Here is a 14924-nt window from a genome sequence, read left to right on the forward strand (position 1 = left end):
ACCCTCTGTACTGCATTTTGCATTAATAATAAAGTTTTCTGGTTTGTCTTAAGATATTGAAGATTCATTACCACAGTCGGAACCAGACGAACTTATGTGAGATGATGCGGTGATTAAGACTTAGGACTGATGCTCATAACTAGCGAGATCCAAATCCTCCCCTGAACATCTTGATTTAGGTTTTCTGTGCTTTGTCTTAATCACTCAAGACAAAGGGTGATTGTTTAATCACAGCCAAGGCCAATTTCCTTTCCCTATCACTGTGCACTTACAGCTTGGGTCATTTGCGAAGGACCTCGATGTTCATGGAAAGTTGACAAATTTCCTGTTAACTTTGATAAAAACAATGTAAAAGTTGTTACAGGTAGTTTTTATTTGCCTATTTTTCATATTTTAATGTTTTCAAAATGCAAACAAAAAATTTAATGTGTTTGTGAATGAAAGGTAATTCTGCGCTTAGTGTTAATAAAATAAAACTACTTGAATGAGGAAAAAAGACATAGTACCCTTACATGCCATAATCTTAATATTTGTTCCAGAGTAATAAATTGATATGATTTACAGCTGTGTTTGAGCAGTTACCATGAAATGATGGCAACTGACAGGAAACATATAGAATGAAAGATTAAATATATCTTTGAAGGGAAAGAGAAGTTGTCAGAAATCCAGTCTCTAGATGTGAAAGAAGGAAATGATTTTGATGTTGAAATTTGTGGCTTACAAAATAGTATATTATTGTTTTTTCTTTAAAGAATTCGTCAGTTCGCAAGGGACCATCTCCATCCAGACAAAGCCAAACCAGAAGCATAACACCACATCAAATAAAAACCTTGGATGAGCGCTCACATAGTAATCCAGAGGTAACAAATTCAGTTTTCAATAACACTCAATCTTAATGTTTGTCAAAACTATAAAAAATGAGATACTGCTTTATAAATATTTATGGTGTACTAAAAGTGATCATTAAACAATAGTTACTATATAGAATACTGTCTCCCTTATGTGAAATATTCATTGCCAAGAATTTTAGTAACAACTTGATTCACAATTTTTGTGTAATTGTAGAGAAGATATTGCTGCCTCCAATTTTTCTACTATGGCTGTTACGTATTTTTCCAACAGTGTTTCTTCCATCCAATACAAATGCCAGGGAAAATTCAGTTCAGTGGGTCATCAGCTGATCTCCCTGTTGAACTGCATGTAACTAATTTGGATCAGAATCTAAGCATTTCGGAGATAAAAAGTATTTTGACTTCTTTATTCAAAGAACGTGTACCGGTAAGTTGAAAAAATACACAACGAACATTCATAATGTTCTGTAGATCTAGATAACTTCTAGAGATGTTTGTGTTCCATTATTGTAACAGTATCAGAAAGAGTTCAGCTAATAATTTAGTTTATAGAAAAAGCATTGATCGGTAGGTGGGCATATAAACACAGTTGGACTCAGCACCTCAGCTTCAGAGCTTGAATTTTCAGAACACATAGGCAAACATGCATGCACGCACATTCAGAAATTAAAAATGTAGTAAAAGATAGTGCTACCTGGCATAACCAAGACACTTTAAGTTGCAGACACACAATTAAGACACATACACATACACAAAGTTTTTGCCCAGAACCTTCAACAGCAAAAGAGAAAACCATTCTTACACGCAAGCAAGCACACCTCACATACAAGACCGCCAACTCTGGCAGCGCAAGCCAGAATGTAACTTATCATGTGGGAAAGCAGGAGCAGTATGGAGGGGGCAGGGAAGGGGAAGTGATAGTAGTGTATGGGTAGGGGTACAGAGGAACGCTATCTGGTGGAGTGTGCAGGGACTAGAATGCCAACAGGTGCAGTGTCAGGTGGTGGTGGGGCAGGAAGATGGTGAAAAAAGGAGTAAAAAGAGGAGGAGCAGATCAAGATGGGCAAGTGCATTTGTTGTGGGTGCCAAACTAAGAGGCTGGAAGACAAGAATGGGGAGGAGATGATAGGACAGGTGGAGGGTTTGGGGACAGTATGTTACCATAGGTTGAGGCTGGGATAATTAGGGGAGTGCAGAATGTGTTGCAAAGGTAACTCCCATCTGAGCAGTTCAGAAAAGCTGGTGGTCGAGCGGAGGATCCAGAGGGCTCGGGTAGTGAAGCAGCTATTGAAGTCAATCGTGTCATGCCCAGGTGCATGTTGTGCCACAGAGTGGTCTTTTTTGCACTTGGCAACAGTTTGGCAGTGGTCCTTCATCCTGGTGAACAGCTGGTTGGTATCATACCAAAATAAAAAGCTGTAAAATGGTTGCAGCAGAGCTGGTAAATGAGATGGCTGTTTTCAAATGTGGCACAGCCCGTGATGGGGGTAGGATAAACCTGTGATGGGTCTGGAATAGGAAGTGCTGGGTGGTTGGATTGGGCAAGTCTTGCACCAGGGTCTTCAACAGGAATATGAACCTTATGGCAAGGGGTTGGGAAGGGATGGACTAGTATCTTGTGGAGGTTGGGTGATGATGGAACACACTTTAACCTATCAGCTGTCCGCCAGGATGAATTGCCACTGCCAAACTGTGGCCAAGAGCAAAGTAGACCCCCTGTGGCACAACATGCAGCTGAGCACAACATGCCTGATTTCAGTGGCCGCTTCACTACCAAAGCCCTTCGGATCCTCCCCTCCACCAGCAGCCCTTCTGAACTATGCAGGTGGGAGTTATCTTTAAAACAGATTCTCCACCCCCCCTCCCTTCCCTCCATAATTATCCTGCCCTTAACCTATGGTAACATATTACCACCACACCCTCCATCCAACGGTTTCCACCCTCTCTGTCCTATCATCTCCTCCCCATTCTCGTACCCTAGCCTCTTAGTTTGCTACCCTCTGCAAATGCACCCACCCACCTATCTCCGCTACTCTCCTTTTCACTCCTTTTCCCCACCTCCTTGCCCCACAATCTCCTGACACTGCACCTGTTGGCATTCTAGTCCCTGCACACTCTACCAGACAGCATTCTTGTGTCCCCCACACGTACACTACTATCCCTTCAGCTTTCCCACCCCTGTCCAGATTGCTACTGCCGTCCCACATGATAGCTGCATTCTGGCCTGAGCTGCAGGAGTTGGCAATCATATGTGCATGAGGTGAGGTGTGCTTGCTTTTGTGTGTGTGAATGGTGTGTTTCTCTCTCTTTTGCTGATGGAGGTTGTGGCCAACAGCATTGTGAAAGTGTGTTTTAATTGTGCATATCTGCAACTTCTTTAGAGTAAGTAGCATCTTTCCCTATGTTGTTGATATACCTATGTGGATTTTCCATTGTTTCATTCACAAATTAAATTTTTCTTTATTGATGTAGGTGTTCTAAGCTACTAATTCTATGATTACTCATAAGAAAACTGTTGCAAAGTGTGATTCTGGCATTGCCCTTTTAAAGTTCATCTTTATTGTGTTGGAGTCAGTGATGAAATTGAGAGGCTTGAGCTACCAGTTGTAAGGTTGAGATAGTATTCCTTGTTGAGCTGGCAATGATTTAGAAATCTTTGATCTTACCTGAAGACTCAATTAACAAACATTTAATGCCGCTGTATTGAAAGCTGTGTATCTAAAATTACATACTGAATTTTGTGATATCTCAAAGGAGGAGAACTAAATGAAAAACTGTAAAATACAAGAATAATTTGTTGAACAAAAAGGTCATGTACACGTGAAACTTGAAACTCTGCTAAAAAGTTGTATTAGGTGCGTTTGGGCTGAAAACGAGGCTAAACTACAAACGTAATTTTTCCCAAGGGCATGCAGTTTTATTGCATGGTTAAATAATAATGGTGTCCTCTTGGGTAAAATATTCCAGAGGTGAAATAGTCCCCCATTCGGATCTCCAGGCGGGGACTATTCAGGATGACATCGTTATCAGGAGGAAGAGAATAAAAGCTTTCTAAATGTGGTGATACAGGAGAATGCTGAAGATTAGACGGGCAGACCACGTAACTAATGAGGTGGTACTGAATAGAATTGGGGAGAAGAGGAATTTATGGCACAACTTGACTAAAAGAAGGGATCAGTTGGTAGGACATGTTCTGAGGCATCAAGGGATCACCAGTTTAGTTTTTGAGGGATGTGTGGAGAGTAAACATTGTAGAGGGAGACCAAGGTATGAATACACTAAGCCGATTCAGAAGGATGTAGGCCCTAGGTGGCAGTAGTTACTCGGAATTGAAGCAGCTTGCACAGGATAGAGTACCATAGGGAACTGCATCCAACCAGTCTCTGGATAGTTCGTTAGGTGTGTATTTGAAAATATAGACCAAAACTGATAACAAATGTACTTGTGACAGGATAAATGCTTAAATTATGGCAGTACTCTTTGACTACCCCATAGTAAAGTGGTGTCCAGTGTGGAAACGTGAATTCTCTCATTGTACATAATTAATTGGAAGTCCTTAAATGCCAATGAGATTTCATTCCACCTTTGATTTTGGAAACGTGCTGTTGTCATTCCTACTGTGGCTGTCACCTAAGTACCATCGTAAATAAGTAATGATTACTAGATAGCTACCTGTTGCTGATACTGTTTGCAGATACTGTTTGGTACACAAAGCTGGATGCCTTACTGTTGCTGCCAAGAGAATTGATATCGATTTTCTTTGCGTTGTTTCATGTCATTGAAGATTAATTTGCTTCACAAATTGATAAGCAATAATTGTATATTTTATTACATTATCCAGTACATGTATCACAAAAATATGAATTAAAATAATCTTTAAAGCAGTGGAGTTACTTTAAACAGCCTTGGTGCTTCTAAAGATAGATCAGAGCTGAAGCTAAATATTTGCTGAATTAGAATTAAAGGATAAAATGAGGAAAATGCTGAAAATATGAAGAGAGGGATGTCCTTATATGCTCTTTATCTACCTTTTTCACTACTGCCTAAAGCAGGGCTTAACAACTGGCCGGTTTTGAGCGCGAGTACTCGCGTTGCTCAGGCACGTGCTCGCGAGCAGGAGCAAGGTCGCGGAGTAGGGAGGGAGGGGAAATGCGCGCGCACGTTTGAATGTGATCTCGCGTTCTTAGCAGATTTAACTAGCCATCTGAATGCTTTGAACATTTTACTACAAGGTAAAGATCTGCTAATTACTCATTTCATAGATCGAATACGAGCTTTTAAAATGAAATTGACACTTTGGGTGAGTCAGCTGGAAACAGGAAACCTAGCTCATTTTCCTAAATTATCATCCATGCAAGATGTTCAAAAAGACTGTGAACGTCATTCACATAGTTTAGTTGAGCAGCGCTTTCAAAATCTGACAGCACTAGACAGTGATTTTGATCTGTTCTCTCCATATTCAGCGAATATTTAAGAGATTCGTCCTGAGCTGCAGCAAGAAATTATTGACCTGCAGTGTGACAGAGAATACAGAGACAAATTTCAGAACAAGAAAAACATTTTGGAATTCTACAGACACTTCCCTCAGGATAGATTTCCTCGTTTGCGCAAACTGGCGGCTACAATAATATCAATGTTCGGTTCCACGTATGTTTGTGAACAACTGTTCTCTGCAATGAAATGTAACAAGACGCGCCTGAGAAACGCATTGTCTGATCGAAATTTAAACTGCACGCTGCGCCTAAAATGCAGAACAATTACTCCGAACATAGACACAATTGTAAAGGGCAAAAAGTACAAGCTAACCGAGAATCCCACACTTCAGTGACACCTTTTATTTTGTAACAGTTCACAAATTAATGCGAATTTAGAGGCATACACTAAGCTAATAAAATTATGTGGCATGTGTACATTCTCCTTTATTTGTTTCATTTGTCGCAGTAATAATTCGTGAGTGATATCCCTGCAGGTGGCCGCGGATTTACATTGACTGGCGGCAGCTGTTGTGTGCCCCATGTGACTTTCCCCACTCTCCGCTCTGGTCCGGTAGTGGGGGGTAGCGTGCTCGCGCTGCTCCGTGCTCGCGCCTTGCTGCTCACAGCTTGCTCCGCGAGCACGTATGTTGTGAAGCCCTGGCCTAAAGCAATACTCCAAGAAAAGATTGCTGACAATTAAAGTGCGCATGGTATGTCTGGCATGATGACTCACCTGAAGCCATCTTGTTCGCTTTTGTATTGCAGTGTCTCAGTATTGCCACAGTGTTGGCCAGCTATGGCTTCCACGCAGCGTTGCGGCAACTGTTTTCACCCCATGATTGAAAACTGGCAATATCCTTCCTGGCTACTGGAGATCGTCTCTCACCATACAATGTTTCATATTTCGCAATATTAATAATTAGCTGTTGCTGACTTAATAAAAAGAAACTAAGAGTTAAAAATTCTAATGAAAGAAAAGTAAATGCAGAGAACAATTTTAACTTCCTGTAACACGGTTTCAGGCCTGTAAAATTTTGGATTGGCTGTCAGGGTCGCCTTTGTAAAATTATTTCTTTATTTATATGAGTAGTGAATTGATGTGATATATGTAAAAGACAGCAATGCTAACATAAAGTACTTGACACATGGGTCTCATGACATCCCCATGTACATCTATATCCTATAAACCTCTGCGAAGTGCGTGGCGGGGGATATGTTCCTCTCCATTCACATATGGAGTGCAAGAAGAATTATTGTTTGAATGCCTCTGTGCATGCTGTAATTAATCTATTCTTGTCCTCACAATCCCTATGGGAGTGATGTGTAGGTGGTTGTAGTATATTTTTAGTCACCCTTCAAAGCTGGTTCATAGAACTTCATAAGTAGGCTTTTAAGGGGTATTTTGTCTGTTGTAGTTTCCCAGATCAGTTTCTTCAGCATATGTCACTCACCCCCACGAGTCAGACAAGCCTGTGAGACCATTTGTGCTGTCCTCTGTATACATTCAACATCCCCTGTTAGTCCTACTCGGTAGGGGTCCCACACGATTGAGCAATATCTGGAACCGGTCACAAGAGTGATTTGTAAGCACTCTCCTTTGCAGACTGATTAAATTTCCCTGGTATTCTACTGTTAAACCATGAAAAGTCTACATTTAGACACGGACTGAAAGAGCCATGTAAATATAGGACTGACCTTTGTCATGTCTCAGATTTGAAAACACTGGTGTTACTTGGATCCCAATCATATTTTGAGGTGAATAAAGCTTGCTGTTAGTTTCTCTCAATGTTAAATTATCCTGACACTGAGGCATGTCACATTTCAATTGAGAGAAGTTGTTAGCAAAAGTTTCTTCTTTTTAAGTATAGATTGCTACTCATCATATAGTGGAGATATTGAGTCGCAGACAGGCATAACAAAAAGACAGTTAAACAACTGAGCTTTCGGTCAAAACAAAAACACACACACTCTTACTTACTTCAAAAGTAGGACATGTGGCTGAAAGTTTATTTGTTTAGCTGTCTTTTTTTATTGTTTTGTAACTCGGCATATTCGCTATATGGTGAGTAGCTGTCTATCCTCTAGTAATGATGTCATTATTCCATCTTGGGTTTTCCATTTTTTTCCCCTCCTTGCTAGTATTTCATGAAAATTAGATGTTATTTCTAGCTGCTTTGGACTCAGCATTCACTTGCTGGGTACAGGCTTGGTGGCCCCACAGTTGCTGAGCTGGGGACTGGTAAGCACCACCAGTTTTGTCACCATAAGCTCCGGGCATACTTCAGCAACAGTCATGTGGGGCACTGTAGTTAAATGTTGTTTCACAGGGAATGGAGATCTTGGATTGACCTCCTGAGTCATGAGGATGGTAAAAGCCTCTAAAGACCCTTCAGTCTCAAGCTTTGCCGCGCGCAGAGGTGCATGGCTGTTGAGGTGGAACAGCCATTAGGAGGCAGCTTCTGGGGATTCTCCTGTACTTTAGTTTTATAAGGCTTACTTAGGCACACGGGGCTCTGTTTAGGTGGATTTAATGTTTTACTAACTGCTTGTGATACTGAAATGGAACCCACTAAATTATCACCCCCACTCCCCCAGCGGAAGGGCTGTCCACTTTAGATACCAACACTGGTAAATAAGAGGGCTTTGTGTAGCCAGTGCTAAAGACTCTGGGCCTACACAGAATTTGTCATTGAACAGTAATGGAACACTTGGTGCTGATCAGAATGTGTTTTTGATTGTGAAGCAAAAAGAGGGCAGCTTTGAAAAGATTTCACCTTTTAAATTCAAAAAGGTTTAGAGGACATTAGTCAAGCACTTGGGTAATGGCACACGTTTGGTTGAAACTGGTAGTTCCCAGCAAGCTACCAACCTCTGAAAAGCTAACTGTCCTGGGCAATATGCTATAGAAATTGTGTCCACAGCTCGTGGTCTAGTGGCTAGCATTGCTAATCTCCACTGAAAGGATGACCTGACTGGGAAAGAAGCCAAGGGACGGGATACTGTGTTTGTCAGAAACACACACCATCCATCTGCTCTCTTCTTGGTTACTGACCTACAAGCTGTAGCCGGTGCTGCTCATGTGGGTAAGTGTAATAACCAAAACCAACTGCGGGAACGCCTTCGGCTGCAGATCGGAGCCGCCAGGCGGGGGAGCACGCACCACCGGGTGAACACAAGGACGAGTTGGACGACAGACCAACGACAACTGACAGCAACCGACCACGACCGACTATGACCGACACAACAAGATAAACAACGGAGGCTTGTGGAAATCACAACACCAAACACCAACAGTAAATCCACTCTGAACCAGAGCCAGGCAATTGTGAACAATGAGAAACGACCAGAACGCAGTACCGCCGAGATAGAAACGAAATCCAGAGCGAGTACCGGACTGACTGGACTAGGGCAGAGTGGGTCCCTATATACGAAACCGAAGGGAGCGGCTATTGGCTGCTGTCTGCACGTGGCGTAGCGGTGGCGCCCTCGCTGCGTGAGAGCTGCTGCACGGAATAGCCGCCGCGGAGGCGGAGCCCTCTATGGGCTGACCACGTCCATTTGTTCTGGCGTGTGTTCGACTTCTGCGGCGGAAGGTACTAGCGTAAGAAGATTGCTATGTGCTCCATGTACTTACCTCCACAGGATGTGATAGACTTTGAGGTTCTCGCGAACCTTACAACACAACGCCCCTGCCTGTTTCTCGTTCTGGATGGTTTCAGTGCTCATAATGTATCGCAGGGTTCGACCTGTACTTGCACCTGGGTTTGAGCATGGAGAACCTCATGATTTCTCAGGAGCTGTGCATCTTCAGCACAGGCAGCCCATTCATTTCTCAGCTGCTAGTGGGTCGTCCTTGGCCATCAACCTCATCTCCAGCCCTTGCAGACTGGTAGTCAACTCATGACCTTTATTCCAGTGATGACTTCCCACTGTGGATCCACCTACTGAATGGAGGATTGCTTGAACAGAAGTCGCCAAAATGGATGGTCAGCAGGGCTAACTGGACGCTACCGTATTTACTCGAATCCAAGCCACATCTGAAAAAAATTCCCAAATCTAAGCCACACCTGAAATTTGACACTCGAAATTAAAGGGGAGAGAAAAGTTTTAGATCACACCTCCAAATCGAAACAAAGTTGGTCCATTGTAACATTAATGTCGAATGGATGAAGATACAGCTACAGTAATTTGGTTTGAGTCATAAGCTTAGCAGTTAAGCTTTACCAGGTTGCTATCCATCAGGTGCTCAGTTTGTATTTATACGGGTACCCTTCCTTTTTCACTTGCTTCATCTGGTTTGAATTGATTGCTTATTTTGCTTTGATCTGATAAGTGCACTTCTCTTTGCTATAGGTATTTACATCATTCTAAGCTGAAAATGCATTATTGTACTGTCATGCATTGTTTGTCACATTCTGATAATGAGTGTTTACGCCCTGTTGCCGCTCCCGGCATGGCTTGCTTTTGTGCGCGCTACCGCCGCTTACAATAAAAAAGAGGAATTCTCTCTTTAGCGAAACAATGGCAAGAGACTGCTATTTGTTGTTACACTGCTGCTTTCTTTGATAATGATAAACAAGAACCAAATAATATACTGCGTATGATAGATGATGTTCTGAACGAGAGATAAGCAAAAATTTTTCTCCGTTTGAAAATCTTTGCAGATGCCTCTTTAGTACATTACATTCTGCACAGAAATTAGTCATCTTAGATTTAAAAATTTAGTCAGTTGCCGTGCTTCATTTCTGACTGTATCACTATCCAGCATCAGAATAATATGAAAATAAACATGACATGATATCTGTATTCTTCCGTGTTTGCTGTTGTCTCACTCTAGTTTCGTAGTGTATTAGGCAGACAGAATTTAAATGAGATGGCAGCAAACGTGGAAGATTACATGGCGTAATGTTTACATTACTTATGGTTAAGAGAATGCTGCAGGTGATTAAAGGTTCATAAAAGTTCCTATTAGCAACCATCTCTTGTCACAGGTAGGAAAAAATTAAGAACGTTGAGTTGGCCATATCGACATAAATCCCAAACAGTCTTGCCAGTCAGATTTTCGATTTTTAGTGGTGACTTCAAATGTAGTGTGTGTTGTTGTCTTCAGTCCGTAGAATGGTTTGATGCAGCTCTCCATGCTTTTCTATCCTGTGCAATGTAGAGTAGCAACACTTATGAGAATGAAAATAACTTAGAAATTAAACGCTGAAATTTAAAACAAAATTTTATTGGGTTTGTAATACATCTTATATGAAATGTTTAAAATATCAATCATGATTCTGAATCACTATCACTCGATTCTTTGTTGCTCATTTCTTCATACAGAGCACCGTCCTCCATACCATCCAGTGCATTGGATATCAAACATTTTTTAAATGCTTGTTGCACAGTCTGATTTGGAACACACTTCCAGGCATCAATAAATCCATTGGCACACTTGCGACAAACTTATGCGTTTTACACGTCCTGCTGGGGTCTGTTGTCTGTCGCTTTTCAAAAGCCAGTCTGTGTACGTGCGTTTAAGCTTGTACTTAAATGGTTTATTCAAACAAATGTCAAGTAGTTGCAGAATTGACGTCATCCCGCCTGCAATTACTGCCAAGTAAGTTTTGCTTTCCACTAATTTTCATTTTACTGCAGGTGCTGTGTGGCCTGCCTACACATCTAATACGAACAGAATGACGACGATTCCACACACGCCTAATCCATTCCAGCACCCTGTCCTCTGAAAATCACAGTGTTTCATTTGCTCGTACAATTAAAGTTTTTGGAAACACTTCGTATTTCAGTCTAGTTTTTCGCTTGAAAACTATGAATGGGGGTAATTTATGTACATCTGCTGTGCAAGCTAGCATGACGGACATCCGCTGCCCCCCCCCCCCCCCCTCCCGGATGTAAGAACACCTATGTCTTTCTTTCCTTTGGCGTCAACCGTATAATTTGACGACATGTCAAAATATACAGGAATTTGGTCAGCATTTCCTATCTGACCAAGAAGGTATTGCTTTTCTGTGCGCTGCCTAATTATGAAGCGCTGAAATTCCACAAGTTTTTCTTCATAATTTTTCGGCAACTTCTGTGCAACTGAAGTTCGCCTCCAAAGTGAAAAACCCCAGCGCTTCATAAACAGATCAATACAGTTGCGACTAGATGTAAAATTTTCGATTTTTTGCTCTGTAGCAATTTCATGTGCCTTAATTTTTAAAATTTTGGCGTTGACAGGCAGGAATTTCTGACGCTGTTCCTTAACAGTCATTTAAAATATATCAGCCACACTTGGCCCACTAAATGCTTTCCTGCTACTTGAACATTCAGATAGTTTCTCTCTCTGCAGTTGCCATTGCTTGACTTTGCTCATCAATCCTGTATCGCACACCTGCAGCGCGCTTAGAACTTTTTTCCACAAAAGAAATAACTCCCCTCTTGAATTTGGCACTATAATGAAAGTGCTTCATTATGGTTCACTAACACCAACAGGCACTTGACAAAATTCCACGATGCAATAGGTACCGCTGCCTGAAATCTTAATGAGCCCCCCAGCGTATCAACTCGTGCAACAGTCCTAAAGCCTTGTGCTTTGTTAATATTTTTCTGTAAAGAAATTTATTTTTGTTGCTATGAATATTTGAAAGGCTGCTACATTCGAAGATGAAGAGTATGGAATTTCTATTTACTTCATTGGTTTAATGTGTGGAAATGCAGTGGTCGAAACTCGGGGCAGAGAAAAAAAATCTCGTCTTCTACTTTTTTTAAATTTATTTACTGACGCAGAGGTTTTGGCGCCAGTATTTATCTTTGTGCCTGCAAAGCATGCCTGTGTAGCACTACATATATTCGACGGCAGAAGTTATCTGTGGCGGCACTTACCAACATTTTTCAGAACTTCTGCTTACTTTGCACTTGATTCTAAGCCGCAGGCAGTTTATGGATTACAAAAACCAGTAAAAAAAAAGTGCAGTTTAGATTAGAGTAAATATGGTATTCAGCCAGCTGGTTTTGTTTGAACACCACAACAGTGTTCAGGAGTGGTGGAAATCATGCGAGTGCTCCATCATGCTGCTGACTTATCCATCCCAAAGTCTTCAGGTCTTCTTAAGAGGTGACCTGTAACTTGGACTGATGAGTACTGTTCAGCAATCCAGGCCAGGCTCTTTGTTGATTTGAATGCCACCCAACGGCAGACAACTTCACAGCCCTGAGTCATGAGAGCCAAGACTCGTCAACCTCTGGAGTGCCTTTTCTACAGTTGTCCACAAGCAGCAGTGCTGTTTGGGATCTACGTGCATTGTATACTTTCGTCACTTGATGTAGAGCACGTACAGCCCCAAATCCACGGTTTAAACTGCTAGCCACCATTGTTACTGCAGAGGCCCAGATTAATTTTATATTTAGTGCAGTACAGGAGAAATTCCACAGCTGCATACATTTTAATATGTTACAGATGGGTCAAAACGGGGGCTCGATTGGTTGCTCTGTTGATTTTCCTGATCTTGTGCTCAAGGTCTCACTGCCTTGTGACTGACTTGTCTGTATTCAACATGGAACTGTGTGATCTTGCAGATGCTGGAGCAGATGAGGCAGGCTTACAATGCTAAATTCGTTGTCTGTTAAGATTATCTGAGTGCCCTTAGCTTTCTACAATGTTCGTACATAAAGTAGTCCTGACTATCCTGGACACCCACCTCCAACTAAACTGGCTGAGAAAGGAACTGTCTGCTGGGTACAAGGACAAATGGATGTTGTGGGGAACGAAAGATCGGGAGTCATTTCAATGTGGTAACCACCTGCATGCTGTTGAGATATAGTGTCGTGTCAGTGGGAGACAAGTGGCTGGAAGGGACTGATAATAAGCTGCATCTAGTAAACACCACAATGCGGCCGTGGCGTACTTTGTTTCAGCCATGAAGACGGCATGAGGTGGTCCTTCAGAGAGGACCATCCAGTTTATATTTCATGAAGAACTTGTAAAACAATATTCATATATTTTTAAACATCTTTCCATGCTGAGTGATCAGAACTGTTGAATTTTCAATTTCTATATCTTTTAATATACCTAGTATAAAATCTTGAGCTTATAATTCAGTTTTATGTTAATTAGTGTTTAGCCAGGTTACAGCGTATATGAAATTTTTTAATGTGTAATTTATTATTAAAGTGTGTTAATTACATTTGGGCAGGTATGCAGTGTATCAGTGGTAGCACAGACAGATGGGAATATCATGGCCTTTGTGAAAGTTCCAACTCTTTCTGACGCTCAACTTGCGATCTCTCTGTTCCACCGTTACAAAATTGGATACAGGCGCATCCTAATATCGTATGGTAATACGAGTGGTCCTAGCCCACAGATAATTAGGTGAGTAATTTGTTGGAGAACTTGTATTTGGTTTCATGGTGTAATTGTGTAAAGATCTGTAAAGTGACAGGTTGTTTTTTGGAGTGTGTAGAACAGGCTTTGCATTCAAATAGGCTGTATACGACCCAGGACAACTGGGAGATCTGGGAAAAACCTGCGAATTTTTTCATCTGGGAAGATCTTATAATTCCAGGATTTTTGCATTGTTCTAGTTATCAGTTAAATTTTTTGAGCTTTGGCTGGTAAGAACCAATACTCTAACAAAGAATATTACTGTAGATGTGACTCTTCAAGGTTTCCCAGCGGATATGTTGTGAATAGTCGTCACAGGTTTGAAAATTCTGCACAACATGATCCGGTGGCAAACCTGTGAAGACTATTTACAGTATTACTGTATCTCACTACTGCAGAATAATACTGCAGCAATAAAACATGAACGAGAGAAACAAAAAGAAATAAAAACTTAAGTTGCAAAGGAAATGCGCCATATAAAAAACAACAAAACACAGTACTCATACACACGTGCCAAGAGCAAATGTGTCAAAGGCTTTAGGAAGACTATGCAATGCTTCATGACAACAAATTGCCTCCGATGAGCGTGACGTCACAACTGTTTACATTAGATTTGTTTGAGCATTTGCGAGCGAGCTCATGCACATTTGAGTCGTGTATGAGTAGTTCCTTCTCCAACTTCTGGCTACAGAAGTGTGGCAGTTAGCTGTATAAGCAATAGCAGCAAGCAACCACATTCTACCCAGAAAAATTTTACTGGCGCACATAAGCTGCCAGATTCATGCATGTGCGACAGGCCAGGATCTAGGGGGTGGGGGAAACCTGGGGTATCTGCACCGGTCGGCAGTTTCAAGGAGGGGGGGGGGGGGCACCAAATTCATGTTCTTGAGGAAAATAACCTTGTTTCGCAAAAAGCCTAGCATCCAGCGCACTTTGTTCTAAAGATTATTCATATGCTTTTGAAATGCACCCCTGTTGGTTTTTGAACATTTTTAGACACATTCTGAGTTGATTTCTGAACGAATCACAAGCTGATTTTTGAATGCCAGCAGAGTGTACATCATGTCTCTGCCAGGGAAATCTCCATTGCATCTAGAAAATCATTCCTGCAGACAAAAGGGGATGGAGCTATATGAGCTGAGTGGAATGAAGCCTGAACGGGTGAATGGCTTTCGCTGTTTATGTGGTTGACTGGGTTTGCAAATGATCAACTTTGTTATAATTACTAGA

General features: G+C 41.6%; 1 protein-coding gene across 1 annotated transcript in view; it reads left to right on the forward strand.

The window, feature by feature from the left end:
- LOC126235935 (meiosis regulator and mRNA stability factor 1) overlaps nt 1–14924 on the forward strand; it is a 205841-nt gene that overhangs the window by 81997 nt on the left and 108920 nt on the right. Inside the window, exons 12-14 of the mRNA XM_049944899.1 lie at nt 753–860; nt 1123–1278; nt 13507–13682. Of these exons, the coding sequence (XP_049800856.1) occupies nt 753–860; nt 1123–1278; nt 13507–13682 (440 nt within the window). The remainder of the gene's footprint in view (nt 1–752; nt 861–1122; nt 1279–13506; nt 13683–14924) is intronic.

This window comes from Schistocerca nitens, chromosome 2 (assembly GCF_023898315.1).
Source record: "Schistocerca nitens isolate TAMUIC-IGC-003100 chromosome 2, iqSchNite1.1, whole genome shotgun sequence".
In the NCBI taxonomy this organism is placed as follows: domain Eukaryota; kingdom Metazoa; phylum Arthropoda; class Insecta; order Orthoptera; family Acrididae; genus Schistocerca; species Schistocerca nitens.